A 17,760-nucleotide genomic window follows, 5' to 3' on the forward strand; every position below is an offset into this window, starting at 1 on the left:
TCTTAGTGGAGACAAAAGCTTGACAACTATCACACAGTTCCCTGTCCTAGCAGCTAACCATCCTCCTGGGTCTAGAACCCTCTTGGCCAATTTGCCTGAGAAGTGGTCTTGCAAGCTGGAAATGGCAGTGTGGGTAAATTACATACAGGGTCAAGATTCTATCTATATTCCTAACAGCACCACACTCTTCGCCCTTGAATTAAACACTTGTGAAACCAAGTATTTTGACCCCACAGTAATGATGAACATACACCTGATTAAAAGCAATTTGGAGTGCTGTGTACTCTGAATGGTGAGAAATTTCCCCCTCTCCTTATTACTCAATCAGGTCTTGATCGTTATGCCCAAATAGTCACTTCAAAAATCCCTCAATGATACTTTCTTTGCTGCAGAAACCCTCAAGTTCACATGAAGTCACAAAGCCTGTTTTCCTGAGTGAGCAGCTGCTTGTCTGCTCCTAAGGACTGCCACAAAACAGATTTATTTGTTTTAAGGAAATGCTTGAGCATCATGTGGATGTGTATATTATTTCAGAATAAATTACAGATAATAAAGGTATCTAGATCCCAGGATAAAAAAAAAAAAGATCACCTAAAAGATAACACATACCCAAAGTTCAGTTCTGTTTTGTAAATTTTCAAATGATTTCTACCTTTCCAAGCTTTCCCTCTTTAGTTCCCAGAACAGGGATTGAACCCATGCCCCCTGCAGAAGAAGCAGGGAGCCTATACCCTGGAACACTAGGGCATTCCCTCCTTGTGAATTCTTAATATCTGTGAAATGGCTGCAGTGGGTGTACCCAGGCCTTGGCTAAATTATTTGATCCCATTTTTAGTTCAGAACTGTCAATATGCCCAAGAGAAAGTCATAATCTTTCATCATTTTTGCCTCCCGAGAAGCACAAGATGAACACAGTGTGGTCAGGTAATGTGTCACCTTGGAAGCCTGAAGTGTCAGTCAGACTCCTATGAAGCACAATTCTTAAGTAGGACCAGATTGACTAACAATTAGAAAATAATACAAAACAAGAGCAACAACATGTGCAATGTCTGTGAGATCTCCAAACCAGTCAGACACTGCTTCCTGAACTTAGGTTTTTCAAATGGAATATATAAAATAAATTAGGGACTCTCTCTTGTTTAACTTATATCGTACAAGTCAGCACAAAGAAGTCTTGAGAGTTTCTCACCTGATATGTGTCCTCACCTTTGTAGTCATGTTCTGGATTTAGGACTTTTATTCATTAGGACAACTGTAGTCTGTATACTGTAGGTTTATCACACTCTAAACAGACCCTATCCCCCCTGCGAAAAACATTACTAGAATGGTAACCAGCATATATTGACCGCTGTAATATCCTCATTTATCCCCTAGTCAGTAGATTTCAGTGTTAACTGTTTGCCCAGGGTTCAGCTCTAACCAGAGTCACTGAGGATGGAAGAACAGATTATAGTTCTCTGTCAACACTTTCCTCTGTAGGTGCAATCTTTTGTGATGCCTGTTTGTATTATGATTGAGAACTTCTTCCGTCCTTTCAATATTGTAGCATAGTTCAAACTTGATATGGCAGACTCAGGGAACCATGGTGTATGAAATGTCTTGTGGACGTGGTTTACTGGGAATGGGTGCTCTGTGTAAATGCAGAAATGAGAAGTTGTATGTCTCCTGAATCAGAGGTTTCAGGGGAAGGTGACCTTGAGGCAGCTGTAGGGATTGGGTATTCATGCTCCTTTTAAACAATCTATTCTGCTGGTTTACATTCTTTGGTGGATTCTTTGAACAATTTTCTAGTGAATTAAATCCACAATGTCTTTAGAAGGGCAAGTTCTAATTAAGTGACCATTTCTGAGGATAATTTTAGCCTCTTCTGAGAGTGAAACTCATTAGTTGTGAGACGTGAAAGTCGCTCCGTCGTGTCCAACTCTTTGTGACCTGATGGGCTGTAGCCCACGAGGCTCCTCTGTCCATGGCATTCCTTAGGCAAGAATACTGGAGTGGGTTGCCATTTCCTTCTCCAGGGGATCTTCCTGACCCAGGGATCTTCCTTGGGGGCTGAACCTGGGTATCTTGCATTGCAAGCAGATATTTTACCATCTGAGTCACCAGGGAAGCTGTTGCCGTACCTGTGACTTTAGTCCCAGTGAAGCCTCGTAGGCATTTCCAGTGATTAAGTTATTGTGGATACTCACGATCATGGAAAAAATAAGAGAGTTCCAGAAAGACATCTATTTCTGCTTTATTGCCTATGCCAAAGCCTCTGACAGTGTGGATTTCAATAAACTGTGGAAAATTCTGAAAGAGATGGGAATACCAGACCACCTGACTTGCCTCTTGAGAAATCTGTATGCATGTGATGAAGCAGCAGTTACACTGGACATGGAACAACACTCTGGTTCTAAATTGAAAAAAGAGTACTTCAGGGCTGTATATTGTCACCCTACTTATTTAACTTATATGCAGAGTACGTCTTGAGAAATGCTGGGCTGGAGGAAGCACAAGCTGGAATCAAGATTGCTGGGAGAAATATCAATAACCTCAAATATGCAGATGACACCATCCTTATGATAGAGAGTGAAGAAGAACTAAAGAGCCTCTTGATGAAATGAAAGAGGAGAGTGAAAAATTTGGCTTAAATCTCAACATTCAGAAGACTAAGATCATGGCATTTGGTTCCATCACTTCATGGGAAATAGATGGGGAAACAGTGGCTGACTTTATTTTTCTGGGCTCCCAAATCACTGCAGATGGTGATTGCAGCTATTAAATTAAGAGTCTCTTGAGAGTCCCTTGGACTGCAAGGAGATCCAACCAGTTCATCCTAAAGGAAATCAGTCCTGGGTATTCATTGGAAGGATTGATGTTGAATTTGAAGCTCCAATATTTCGGCCACCTGAGGTGAAGAACTGACTCGTTTGAAAAGACCCTGATATTGGGAAAGATTGAAGGCAGGAGGAGAAGGGGACGACAGAGGATGAGATGGTTGGATGGCATCACCAACTCAATGGACATGAGTTTGGGTAAACTCCGGAAGTTGGTGATGGACAGCGATGCCTGGTGTTCTGTGGTTCATGAGGTTGCAAGGAGTTGGACAGGACTGAGCGACTAAACTGAACTGAACTGAATTGGTAACTCTGTGATCCATTAAAAGTTGGTTATGAATACTAGATAAAAATTAATTTACATGTAAAATTAAATAACTGGATGAGTTCTTATTTATATAGGAGAATTTTTTTTGCAATTGTATAAAAAAACTCAAGTGTTTAGTGAAATATCTAAGCCATTAAAAGAGGAGAGCTAAGATAACTGGGAAGTTTAGGGAATTACCTGAGCTCTGTCATTTATGAGGAGTTAGAAAAGAGGCAGATTAAGTTTCCTCTTACATTCTCCTTGATATTTATATTCCCTGAGGATTGTCATCTCTGGGCAGCCAGGCAACATCAGTTAATTAATGGTACAGGATGAACATTCCCCAGAGCCTTCAGCCAGGTAAACCATTTTCACCAGACCAGTTTTACTGCAGTTTCATACCAATCCCATGATTTCATAATGAGCTCTCTGTCATAAGGCCAAAACATTATATTCAGAAGGAATCCTGAGAGTTTGAAATTGTCTTCCTATGTCATCCTACCAGCTAGACACAATGCCGATCTTCAGTACCTGTGAAGGTATTTGAAGTTATCAAGAGAAAGCATCTTCTTGCTTAAGGAAAACTTAAGGATATTCCAATGCTGATAGAGTCAAGTTAATGTACTCACTCCATGTAACCTGCATCCTTAATCTATATACCCGGGTTCCAATGCCCAGTACTGTATTAAAGGCAGGAACTGGAAATCAGGTAGGGAACAAGTTTAGGACCCTCACATAAGGTGAATAAAACTGAGAGGACTGGAACTCGATCTCTGTGGTACTTTAGAAATTGGTAAGTTAGTTTGTTTTCAGTTGCAAGTGTTCTTTAAAGGCTAAACTGAGTAACATACATGTCAGTTGGCAAAAGAAACAGAAATTCCTATAGAAATTCACCAAATAAAAACCAAACTAAGTGTTCCTTATGGAAGCCAACTTTGTGTTCCTAGGCATTTCATCCTATTGTAGTGTATTCATTATGTCTCAGTACGGATATATGGAGCAATTTAAATTCAGGATAATTGACTGTCATAAAACATGTCCTTCAGTAATTGAATAATAGCATATATGTGAATGTGAAATATTAGACTATACACTTTCATTTTTTCCTCAGCTCCTATTTGCTCTGAAATTACAGAATTTTGCTTAAAGTGTATTGTCAATATCTGTAGTTTTAAAATGTTCATTTTCTCAAAGAAATGAACGTACATAATCTTCCAATTGCTAGTTTGATAATTACAACAATGAAGGTCCATTTTGTGGTTATTGTGTCAATGCATTTTTGAAATTATTGTTAATTAAAAATGATCATTTTTCAATTGAGGAGAAACAACAATTTGAGAAGAGAAACATGGGTCAGAAAAGGTGATCTGTAAGTTTAATTTATTGGTGAATTAGGCAAATGACAAGGTGATGTTTAATGTACACTGGTGACTATCTTTCCAACCTTGCACACACTTATGAATGGACTGTACATTTTGTATGAATGGACTTTCGTTTTTTATGAATGCTTTCAGTGTCCAGCTCAGATATTTCCTCCTGGCTGCTGCACTGATCCACACCATATTTATCATGAGTATTGACTGGCAGCTTCACAGTCCTTCCCTTCTTTAGAAAATTGCCATCAGTTGAATGGAGCCACATTGCCAGAACTTCCAAATGTGTTTGTCATTGTAGTCAATGACAGACTGGTGGGATTTATAAAAGGCTGGCTTTTTGTCTAGGTGGAACTAAATCTGACACAATGCATGCTCCACAGCTTGTTATTCTGTATAGTGGTAACTAGTCACATCTAAATAAATAGAGTATTTAAATTTAACTGAGTTAAAATTAAATTTAAAATTCAGTTCTTTATCTGCCCCACTTGAAATGCTCATGTAGCAGCATGTGGGTAGCAGTGATTGTGTAAGCGAAGACACAATATTTTTTTCAGCAGATAGCTCTATTTGGTGACTTCTTTTCCAGCTTTCTCTGGGATCACGTTCATGCTATTTCATTTGAGATCACATTCTTGCTTAACACATTTGTCTGCTCTGTTTTGATTCCCTGATTCTCTTTGTCTTGAAGACATTCATTCAATAAACAGCATGCAAAAGAAATCCCATTTCAGCCTCTTTTCCCCAACCTGGCCAAACTCTGTCCATAGTGGTTTCAAGTGTTAATCCTGAGACTGTGATAGATCCACTGTCTCTTCATTTATGTGTTCTTCATTGCCATTAGAATGTTGATAGTGAATAATCCTATCTCCTATAGGAATTCCAGGCATTTTACTTGTTGGTAATATATGAAACTGAAATCAGCAGAAAGAAGAGGTAAGTGCTGGTCACTGGAGTTTGAAATTCTATTGTGAAGTGACTGCTTTGGTGGTTAGTCATAAGTCAAGTCCAACTCTTGTTGACCTCATGGACTATAGCACACCAGGGTTCTCTGTACTAAAGCGGGTTTTCATTTTCTTCTTCAAGGTATCTTCCAGATCCAGGGACTGAACCTGCCTTTCCTGCATCTCCTGCATTGGCATTGGTTCCTTTACCACTGAGCCAACAGGGAAGCCCGTGAACTGATTACGCACAGTGAATAAACTTTTGGAGTTCTTGTTAAATTGGTATAGAAATTTTAGGTATCTCAAGGACAAAAGTTAAGCACATAATTGAAGGTGATATTTTCAGGCTCTGAGCAATTTATTTTTTACTAGTATACAAAAAGACCAGGATATAGCATTCACAAATATAATGCATTAGGAGTAGAGATAACTATTTTGCCAGAACTTATCTATGAGGAAGAATCTTAGTGATACATTGAATGTAATATAATCCTTTGTATTACATAATAGCTCATAAATATCTATATCTGAACATATTTTAGAGATCATTTTCTATTACTGTATTACCTGTGAGGTATGTGCAAGCTAAGTTATGTAGAATTATGAGATACATATTTAAAATAAACTTTCTCTCTTTGTCTACATTTTCTTACTCTTTCTAATCACTCTCCCTTGATTTTCCCTCATTCTCACTTTCTCTAAGATGTACAGATAATCATCATACTTTATCCTATTAAGCTCAACCTAAAACAGGCATTTTATATCTATGATTGATGCAAACCAAGGTTCATTACTTGATTTTATTATTATTATTTTCTTATATTAATTTCAATATAGAATTTTTGTGAATAGTAAAGAGCTAATTGATTTAAGATATATCAATTTCAGTGAATACCTCATTATCAAATAGTTGTATATAAAATCACATGACCATGTCTTTGAACATGATATGTTTTCCTCTTCATCTCTGTGCTGTTTTTGGAAGATACCTTTAATAAATTGCTAAATGCTTGATTTGATAGGATCCATATGCTAACAAAGGATGGAAGAGAGAAATGAAAGTTCTTTCACTGGATTTATCTTACTGGGCTTCTCTGACAGGCTTCAACTTGAGCTAGTCCTCTTTGTGGTCCTTTTGATCTTCTACATCTTCACTTTGCTGGGAAACACAACCATCATTGCATTGTCCTACTTGGACCCACGTCTTCACACCCCTATGTACTTTTTCCTCTCTAACCTGAGCTTTCTGGACATGTGCTACACCACAAGCATTGTTCCACAGCTCCTAGTTAATCTCAGTGGATCAGACAAATCCATCTCCTTTGGTGGTTGTGTAGTTCAAATGTACATGTCTCTGGCATTGGGATGTACAGAATGTATTCTCCTAGGAGTTATGGCATTTGACCGCGATGCAGCTGTTTGCAGGCCCCTTCACTACACGGTAATTATGCACCCCCGTCTGTGTGCCCTGATGGCTTCTGCTTCATGGATCATTGGTTTTGTCAACTCCTTATTGCAGACAGTGCTTGTCTTCCTTATACCTCGTTGTGGGAGAAATAAATTAGACCACTTCTTTTGTGAGATCCCTCCTTTTCTTAAACTTGCCTGTGTTGACACTACTATGAATCTGTATGTGACCTTCTTTGGCAGTGTCATCATTCTTCTCATACCTGTTTCATTAATCATGTTCTCCTACGGTCGGATTGTGAGGGCGGTCTTAAGAATCAAGTCCACTGCAGGGCAGAGAAAAGCGTTTGGCACGTGTGGATCCCACCTCACGGTGGTCTCCCTGTTCTTTGGCACAGCCATTTATGTGTATTTTCAGCCCAGCAGCAACAACTCCCAGGATCAGGACAAGTTCATGTCTCTCTTCTACACTATCATTATCCCCATGACCAACCCGCTCATATATACGCTGAGGAACAGGGATGTGAAGGGAGCCATGAAGAAGGTGCTTTGGAAGGACTCTGACTCCAGATGATGGGTGAGGAGGACAGTTTAATGGAAGGACTTTGAATGGCAGAACTATTCATATATATATATATGTGTGCCCCACGAGCCGTCTAAAATTCCCTTTGGCAACTGTGAAGGGAGTTTGTTTACTTCATTCCCTTTAAAAAGTGAGCGTTCAAATTCTAGGTTCATATATTCCTTTCAACTTCCAGAGACACGGATTTAGTGTTCCGACAGCATCTGTTTTGTAGTGATTGTTTTTTATAGTTCCAGGGTTTTTCTTGTTTGCACTCCCTTTTAGGTACATTATTCCACATCTATTTGCAAAATGACATATGAATATATTACATGAAATCACAGCCAAAATAAGAACAGGAAACCACTGAAACGCTATATGGAATATTAACATTTTATCATTTCCTAAGAATTGCTACTGCTACAACTCATGTATTCTGATGCCAAAGGGTAAATATCAGTTAGCTGCTCCTATATAACAAATCACTTCAAAACTTAGTTGCTTAAAACACCAACCATTAATTTATCTCACAATTCTGTGCATCAGCATTTGGGCTAAGTTTAGCTGGACAGTTCTTCTGGTCTGGGCTGGACTCACTCAAATGCCTGCAGTAGGCTTCTGGGTCTCCTTAGGGCTTCCTGATCTAGATTGCCACAGTTGGCATGCTTTCCATCTCCTTCATGTGGCCTCTTATCTTCCAGTAGGATGGCCTGGAATGTTCATATGGTGAAGGCTGATTTCCAAGTCCATGTGACTGATTCATTGTTTAAGATATGACTATTCTCCTGCTTGCCTGTTCTATCTTTCTTTGTGCATTTTTTACCTCTACAAATAGTAACTGTTAGGGTCTGTTCTTTGTTCCACATGGAAGATCTAGGAGGTCACAGTGTTTTTCCATAGCCTCTTTCCTCAGTCAACAATAAGTAGGGGGCTTCCCTGTTGGTCTAGTGGTAAAATCCTGCTGCCAACGCAGTGAACACAAGTTACATTCCTGGTCCAGGAAGTTCCTCCATGATGCAGAGCAACTAAGGCCATGTGCCCCAGCTCCCAGCCAGCTCTCTAGATCCCTTGAGTCACAGCTGCTGAAGCCGGCCTGCCCTAGAGCCCGTCGTCCCCAACATTGGAAGCCACAGGAATGGGAAACCCTTGCACCGCAGCTAGAGAAAGGCTGCATGGAGCAATGAAGAGTTGCAACAAAGACTGAGCGCAGCCAAAACAAAAGAAAAAATCTAGTCAGTGGGAGGTCTTTCCTGCCAGCCTGGTGGTTAAGAGCCCTGCTTCCACTGCAGAGGTCGAGGGTTCCATCCCAGGTCAGGAAACTAAGATCCAGATTCCACGCAGCATGGCCAAACGCTAACAAACAAAGAGAACAAATCAGTAAGTGGGGACACAGAGGGGTCTGTCACCAGCAAGGGCCCTACATGGAACTGCTCAGATTCAGACTGAAGATTTGACTAATGGGAAACGGGAGCTGAAGAGCAGGTTATTTTTCCTTTCTTCTCCTGGGCTAGGGATCTGTTGGATGTTTCCTAAGACGTACTTCAGGGGGACAAATGTGATTCAGCACCCATTTACTTCATACTAGTGGCAGATTAGATAATGTATCTTTGACCAGCCTGCTTTTCTCCCTCTTCTGTTCCCTTTCTTTCACTCCTGATGCTGTATCTCATCCTGCATTAAGTGCTTGTGCATAAACCTTTGTTTCAAATTCTCTTTCCTGGGAAAGCCTAGGCTATGACCTAGAGTCTGGGGTCCTATAAAAATGATCTGAAACATAAATAAGAATTTCAGAGTTTTTGACTGTCAAAGACATTTGCAACTGTTACCATCCCTTTGAAGTTGAGCCCTAAAAATGGTCCTTCTGCTGGGTGTTGTTCATGCCAATCGAACAAGACAGAGTTTGACTCAGAAGCAAAGTAAGGACTTCCCTGGTGGCCCAATGGCTAAGACTCTGCACTCCCAGTGCAGGGGACCTGGATTTGATCCTTGCTTGGGCAACTAAGTCCTGCTTACCACAACTAAGACCTGAAACAGTCAAATAAGTACATAAAAATAAATAAATATTTTTAAAAAGTAGAAGCAAAGTGAAGTTTTATCCCGGTGGGGGCCTGAGCTGCAGGATAAGAAGTGTGTCCTCTGGAAGCAGCCACAAAACCTGGGTGGCCACACATGTGAACAAGCTCCTGTCACAGAGATACTGGTGACCTGGGGTGAGTCAGAGGGAAAACACGATGATGGCACCTGATGGCTTCTCAGGTGATTGATGAGGATTGCAGTTGACCCCTAGAGAGAAGTTAGAAGTCTTAGCTTTTAAGATAAGGAAATAGGCTTCTTTCAGGGACAAACTGGAGGTTTCAGTCTGTGTCTCTGTGCTGTTCCCTAGAGAGATAGCCACAGTGAGTCTAGGTGAGCCTGTTAAGAACTGTTTCTCAGTTCTTTACAGCCTCATGGATTTCATGGACACAAACTTCATTGGCTTTCAGAGCTGCTCTATGTTTTGGAGGCCCATGTCTCTGGTGTTAAGTCTTCAAATTTAGGGTCCCAGATGTGGGACACTTTGTTCCTCTGGGAGAAACTGACAGTGGTGACTTCCCACCTGCTTCTATATTGTGGCTCCAAGGGTGGGTTTCATATAGAGATTTTGTCTCTGCCTCTTCTAATGATTTATTTATTTTTTTTATCTTCTAGTGATTGTAGTTTGGGCTTTTCTTATTCACCTTGTGTATAGGATTCACCCAGCTGGTTTCCACATTTCTTTTCGAAGAAGTTGTTCTGTGTAAAACTGTAGATTCATTGTGTCCATGGAGGAGAGGAGATCTGGAGCCAGTATGTCATGAGTGAACAGGAACCTTCTACCCTTCTGAACAGCTTCCTCTCTCCTTTTCTCTCTCTTTGCCATTCTTGTTGCTTTGTGTCTCTGTCTGTTCTTGTTCTATTCAAGTTTTTTTTCTTTTTAGACTTTCTGTTTTGAAACAATTACAGATTGGTGGGAAAGTCCAAAGTTAGTAGAGAGAAGTCTTGGTACAGTTGATCTATTTTCTCTCAGTGATTTTTTTAATGTAACTATTCCGTGCTGTGCTTCGTTGCTCAGTCATGTCTGACTCTTTGCAACCCCATGGACTGTAGCCTGGCAGGCACCTCTGTCCATGGGGATTCTCCAGGCAAGAATACTGGTGTGGTTGCCATGCCCTCCTCCAGGGAATCCTCCCAACCCAGTGACCAAACTGAGGTCTCGTGCACTTCAGGCAGATGGTGTACCATCTGTGCCACCAGGGAAGCCCAAAATTACTGGAGTGGGTATCCCTTCTCCAGGGGATCTTCCTGACTCAGGAATCGACCTGAGTCTCCGGTTTGCAGGAGGATTCTTTACCAGCTGAGCTCCCAGCGAAGCCCATTATACAACTCTAATACAATATAAAAACTGGGAAACTGACATATGTACATTGTGTGTGTTTAGGTCTATGTAAATTTTTCCCCGTGTAGATTCCTGAGGCTACCATCACAATCAAGATATGGATTTATCCCATCACCACACACATCTCCTTTGTGATATCCCTTTATGGACAAGCTTGTCCCTCCCTTCCCCTGAAAGTGAAAGTCATTCAGTTGCATCTGATTCTTTAGACCCTCTGCACTATACAGTCCATGGAATTCTCTAGGCTGGAATACTGGAGTGGGTAGCCTTTCCCTTCTCCAAGGGATCTTCCCAACCCAGGAATCATTTGCATGAAATATTTTTTTTTTCCAGCCCTTCACTTTTAGTCTGTATGTGTCCCTTGTTTTGAGGTGGGGCTCTTGTAGACAGCATATATAGGGGTCTTGTTTTTGTATCCATTCAGCCAGTCTTTGTCTTTTGGTTGAGGAATCAACCCATTTACATTTAAGGTAATTATTGATAGGCATGGTCTTGTTGCCATTTACTTTGTGGTTTTGGGTTGACATTTATAGAACCTTTCTGTGTTTCCTGTCTAGAGAAGATCCTTTAGCATTTGTTGAAGAGCTGGTTTGGTAGTGCTGAATTCTCTCAGCTTTTGCTTGTCTGTAAAGTTTTTGAATTCTCCTTCATATCTGAATGAGATCCTTGCTGGGTAGAGTAATCTGGGTTGTAGGTTATTCTCTTTCATTACTTGAAGTATGTCATGCCATTCCCTTCTGGCCTGACAGGTTTCTAGTGATAGATCAGCTTTCATCCTTACGGGAATCCCTTTGTGTGTTATTTGTTATTTCTCCCTTGCTGCTTTTAATATTTGTTCTTTGTGTTTGATCTTTGTTAATTTGATTAATATGTGTCTTGGGGTGTTTCGCCTTGGGTTTATCCTGTTTGGGACTCGCTGGATTTCTTGGATCTGTCTAACTATTTCCTTCCCCATTTTAGGGAAGTTTTCATCTGTTATCTCTTCGAGTATTTTCTCATGGCCTTTCTTTTTGTCTTCTTCTTCTGGGACTTCTATGATTCAAATGTTGGGGCATTTCACATTGTCCCAGAGGTCCCTGAGGTTGTCCTCATTTCTTTTGATTCTTTTTTCTCTTTTCCTCTCTGCTTTATTTATTTCCACCATTTTATCTTCTACCTCACTTATCCTATCTTCTGTCTCTGTTATTCTGTTGGTTCCGTCCAGAGTGTTTTTGATCTCATTTATTGCATTATTCATTTTTAATTGACTCTTTTTTATTTCTTCTAGGTCTTTATTAAACATTTCTTGCATCTTCTCAATCTTTGTCTCCAGGCTATTTATCTGTAACTCCATTTTGTTTTCAAGATTTTGGATCATTTTTATTATCGTTATTCTAAATTCTTTTTCAGGTAGATTCCCTATTTCCTCTTTTGTTTGACTTGGTGGGCATCTTTTCATGTTCCTTTACCTGTTGGGTATTTCTCTGCCTTTTCATCTTGTTTAGATTGCTGTGTCTGGAGTGGCTTTTCTGTATTCTGGTGGTCTGTGGTTTCTTTTTATTGTGGAGGTTTCACCCAGTGGGTGGGGTTGGATGATTGCTTGTCAAGGTTTCCTGGTTAGGGAAGCTTGCGTCGGTGTTCTGGTGCATGGAACTGGATTTCTTCTCTCTGGAGTGCAGTGGAGTGTCCAGTAGTGAGTTTTGAGATGGGTCTATGTGTTAGGTGTGACTTTGGGCAGCCTGTATGTTGATGCTCAGGGCTATGTTCCTGCATTGCTGGAGAATTTGCGTGGTATGTCTTGCTCTGGAACTTATTGGCTCTTGGTTGGTGATTGGTTTCAGTGTAGGTATGGAGGCTTTTGGATGGTCTCTTATTACTTAATGTTCCATGTAGTCAGGAGTTTTCTGGTGTTCTCAGGTTTTGGGCTTAAGTCTCCTGCCTCTGGATTTCAGTTTTATTCTTCCAGTAGTCTCAAGACTTCTCCAACTATACAGCACTGATAATAAAACTTCTAGGTTAATGGTGAAAAGATTCTCCCCCGTGAGGGACACCCAGAGAGGTTCACAGAGTTACATGAAGAAGAGGAGAGGGAGGAGGGAGATAGAGATGAGCAGGAGGAGAAAAAGGGGGACTCAAGAAGAGAGAGACAGATCTATGAAGTTCTTTGTTCCCAAAGTGTTCTCTGTAGCCCAGACACCCACAGAGATTCACAGAATTGGATTGGGAAGAGAAGTGGGAGGGAGGAAATAGAGGTGATCTGAGGAAGAAAATGGAGAGTCAAAAGTGGGAGAGAGTAATCAACACACTCCTGAGTACAAATGGGTACTGAATATTGGATTCTTAAATGTCCAAAATTGATATCAAACACTGAAAAATAAAGATTAAAAATCTAGAGTAGAGGTTAGACTCTTAAAAATACAATATTAAAAACAAAAACAAAAACACAGAAAATTTTAAAAATATATATGAAGTTCGGTTTAAAAATAGGGCCTCTTTTTTTTTTTGCAAGGTTATAGTGAAATGAAAATGAAAATTAAGGAGAAATAGAGGAGTAATAGAGGAGTAATAGAGGACTTAAAAGAAAATAAGAGAAAAAAAAGAAAAAAGAAAAAATTTTTTTTTTCTAATTTAAAAAAAATAGTAAAAGTATATGAAAATGAAAATGAAAGTTAAGCAGTAATGGAGGAGTAATAGGGAATTTAAAAAGAAATAAAAGAGAAAATATTAAAAAAAGAAAAGAAAAAATTGTTTCTCTTTAATTAAAAAAAAAAGTAAAAATATATGTAGGAATTTCTCTGGAGCTGTTGCAGTCAGTGTGTGTTCGGTTCAGTTTCAGATAGCTCCTCGTTCCAGCTTACACGTCTCGATATCTATAGGCCCCTTCTGGTGTGGTCAGTGTTACCTACAGGGATTTTAATCTGTTGCACCGGTCACTTCTGAAGCGGTTCCCTTTGTTCATTTGACTTGTGTTTGCTGGTCTCTTCAGTGTCTCATTTCCGCCCTGACACAGGCAGGCGGAGGTGGTCTCTTGTTCAGGTTCGCTTGTTCAGTCGTGCTGCCGGGAGGGAGGGGCGCTGCAGTCAAATGTCACTGGCGTATGGGGAGCACTCGCAGTGTTTCCTGCCACACTGGGTTTGCCCCCGCTCACAGCCAACCCAGGAATCAAACCAGGGTCCTCTGCATTGCAGGTGGATTCTTTACCAACTGAGCTATCAGGGAAGCAGCCCCTCCTCTGAAGCCTCTGTAAAACCATCCCTAACTCCTGGGCGGTACTAATTTGGTCTCTGTCTCTATTATTTTGTTATTTCATGGGTGTTATGTAGGTGGGATCATATTTAACCTATTAACACAGACTTATTTTCATTCAACATAATACCCTTGAGACTCATCCAAGATGTTATGTGTATTCTTTTTTATTGCCAAGTAGTATTCCACAGTATGGATGTACCCGTATTTGTTTAGAATATTTTAGTTGTTTTCAATTTTTGCTGTTACAGATAAAGCTGCTATGAATAATTGTGAATAGGTTTTCATGTGGAATAAATGTTTGTTTCTGTGCCATAAATGCCCAAGAACATGGTTACTGGGCTGTATGGCAAGTGGATATTTGGTTTTTAAACAGTCAAGCTCTTTTATCACTAGCTTCATCATTTTGTATTCTCATTAGTAATGTATGAGTGACTCAACTTTTCCACAATCTCACAAACATTAGGTATTGTTCCTATATTTTTCATTTTTGTTGTTCTAGTTTTAGTGTGCATTTTGCTGATAATTAGTGATGATAAACATGTTTTCATGTTTCATAAAGACATCTTTACCATCTGTATATTTACGCTGGTGAGTTATCTGCTCAAATGTTTTTTAATTGAGTTATTTTTTTATTGTAGAGTTTTGAGAGTTCTTTGTATACTCTAGATATGAGTGTTTTCTATGAGAAGAAGTTTGAAAATATTTTCTTCCAGTTTGTAGCTTATCTTATTATCCTCTTAACAGGATTTTAATGATTTTATTTTGATGAATTGTCTTTTGTAGATTTTTAAAAAAATAGACCATGTCTTGTTGTATTATATTTCAATATAAACCAAGAATTTTGAAAATAGCATAGGAAAAAAAGCATGTAATTTCAAGTAAGCATTCCTAGATAATGTGAAATTATTAGCCAATATTATTTTACAAATTAATATTTGCAGCAACAAGATTGAACTGGGAAGAAGTGTTAATAACAGGCCTCTGATTCTCTCCATCTCTGGACACCCTGTGACCTGTTGGTCTTTCCTCGGCCTCCTTATAAATATTATGTTGGGATTTAACTAGTGGAGAGATTACTGAGAAATTCTAATTAAGACTATTTTAAGAAAGAGATAGTTTCTCTCTTCGGATAGAATGTTATCAAAAGAAAAGAACTTATGCTTATATGGGCAATGGCTGGCTATAAAATGTAAGTTAATTATCGAAGTTCTCTGTGCTTTTCTGACTAATAACTTATAAAAATCAAAATGCTTCAAACTTAAACAGCTTTCTCTGAGATAGCTTATACTACTAGCAGTGGTCTATTACACTGAAAGAAAATGTGTTCTAGTGGGGAAAAGAGATTTTATATTTTTTGAAGCTGCATTTGATGGTTAGGCCAAAGCCTTCCATAGACAGATATTAAGCATTCCTGCCTTTTCCTTGTATAGTCAAGTGTGTAAGTTGTTTTGAAACTGATTGATCTTCAAACTTCAATACACACAATACCCTTCAAGTTTCTTTCAATTTACTTTAGCAATTATGACTATCTTGATTAACTCAGTCATGTGCATCGTAAATGGAAAGACAAGTTGAGCTGTAGGAAACCCTGGAAGTTCCATTTAAAAAGTCAATAGTTTTTCTGTTTGTTTAAGTAAATTATTGCAACTCTCTGATAGCAAATGAACAATGTCATAGAGGACTTGATATTTTTCCTTAGCCACATTAGAAGTTTGGGAGTAAAATGTGGGTGTTGCCATTTAATATATTATGCTAAAGTTTAGAATCCACCTAAACTTTAACTCTGTGATCTCTTAGAAGTTGGTGATAATTTGCTCTATGACTCAGGGACTCAAACAGGGGCTCTGTAAAACCTCGAGGAGTAGGATGTGGAGGGAGGCTCAAGAGGGAAGGGACATAGGTATACCTATGGCTGATTCATATTGATGTTTGTCAGAAGCCAACACAATGGTGTAAAGCAATTCTCCTTCAATTAAAAATAAATAAATTTAATTATAAAACAAAGAAAAAAGAATTTGGTTATGAATATTAGGTGAAAATTAACATATTTAAAGTTAAGTGATTGAACGAGTTCTTATTTATATATACAGTCTTTTTTTTTTTTTTTTGCAATTGTGTGAAAAAACCTCAAGTCTTTAGTAAAATACCTAAGGCATTAAAAGAGGAGAGCTAAGATAACTGTGAAGTCTAGGGAGTTATCTGACCTCTGTCATTTATGAGAAGTTAGAAAAAAGGCAGATTAGGTATCCTCTTGCATTCTCTTTGATATTCATTTTCCCTGAGGATTGTTATCTCTGGGCAACTAGGTGACATCAGCTGATTAAAAGCACAGGATATCATTCCTCAGAGATTTCAGCCAGGTAAACAGTTTTCACCAGACCAGTTTACTGACGTTTCATACCAATCTCATGCTTTCATAATGAGCTCTCTGTCACAGAGTCAAGGCATTATATTCAGAAAGAATCCTGAGAGTTTGAAATTGCCTTCCTATGTCATCCTACCAGCTAGACACAATGCTGATCTTCAGTACCCTGTGAAGATATTTGAAGTTATCATGAGAAAGTATCCTCTTGCTTAAGGAAAACTTAAGGATGTTCCAGTGCTGGTAGAGTCAACTTATCTACCCACTGCAGGCAACCTGCATCCTTAGTCTACATACCCAGGTTCCAATGGCCAGTACTGTATTAAAGGCAGGAACTTGGAAATGAGGTAGAGAACGAGCTTAGTACACTCACATAAGGTGAATACAACTGAGAGGACTGGAACTGGCTCTCTGTGGTACTTTAGGAATTGGTAAGTTAGTCTGTTTTCAGTTGCATGTGTTCCTTAAAGGTTACATTGGGTAACATACATGTCAGTTGGCAAAAGAAACAGAAATTCCTATAGAAATTCACCAACTTTAAGAACTTAAATGTTTCTCTTGGAAGCCAACATTTTGCTCCTAGACATTTCATCCTATTGTAGTATATTCATTGTCTCAGTATGTATATATGGAAAAATTTAAGTACAAGGTTTTTGACTGTAATAAAACATATCCTTCAGTAATTGATAATAGCATATATGTGAATGTGAAAATATTAGAATATGCACTTTCATTTTTTCCTCAGCTCCTTATTTTCTCTAAATTACAGAATGTTTCTATAGTGTATTGTCAATATCTGTGGTTTTAAAATGTTCATTTTCTTAAAAAAATGAGAATGTGTACTTTTCCACATGCTCGTTTTGTAGTTACAACAATGAAGGTCCATTTCATGGTTATTGTGTCAATGCAGTTTTGAATTTATTGTTAATGAAAAATGATCATTCTTCAATTGAGGAGAAATACCAATTTGAGAGGAGAAATGTGGGTCAGAAGAGGTGATCTGAATGTTTAATTTATCAGTAAATTAGGCAAATGACAAGGTGATGTATAATGTACACTGGTGACTGTCCTTCCATCCTTGCACATACTTATGAATGGACTCTATGTTTTGTATGAATGCTTTCAGGGTCCAGCTCAGATCTTTTCTACTGGCTGGTGCACCAATCCACACCGTATTTGTCATGAGTGTTGACTGATAGTTTCACAACTCTTTCCTTCTTCAGAGAATTACCATCAGTTGAATGGAGCCACATTGCCAGGAATTCTCCTGAATGTGTTTGGGGCAGCTTGCAGTCAATGACAGACTCGTGGGATATGTAAAAGGCTGCCTTTTTGTTAAGGTG

At 39.0% G+C, this 17,760-nt stretch overlaps 1 protein-coding gene across 1 annotated transcript; it reads left to right on the forward strand.

Annotated features, from left to right (window-relative positions):
* Nucleotides 1–6,485: 6,485 nt before the first annotated feature.
* On the forward strand, nucleotides 6,486–7,424 carry LOC136151108 (putative olfactory receptor 2B8). The gene has a single exon (XM_065912043.1). The coding sequence runs from the start codon at nucleotides 6,486–6,488 to the stop codon at nucleotides 7,422–7,424; it is 939 nt and encodes a 312-aa protein (XP_065768115.1).
* The last annotated feature ends 10,336 nt before the right edge of the window (nucleotides 7,425–17,760 follow it).

The sequence above is a fragment of the Muntiacus reevesi genome, chromosome 20 (assembly GCF_963930625.1).
Source record: "Muntiacus reevesi chromosome 20, mMunRee1.1, whole genome shotgun sequence".
Taxonomy (NCBI): Eukaryota; Metazoa; Chordata; class Mammalia; order Artiodactyla; family Cervidae; genus Muntiacus; species Muntiacus reevesi.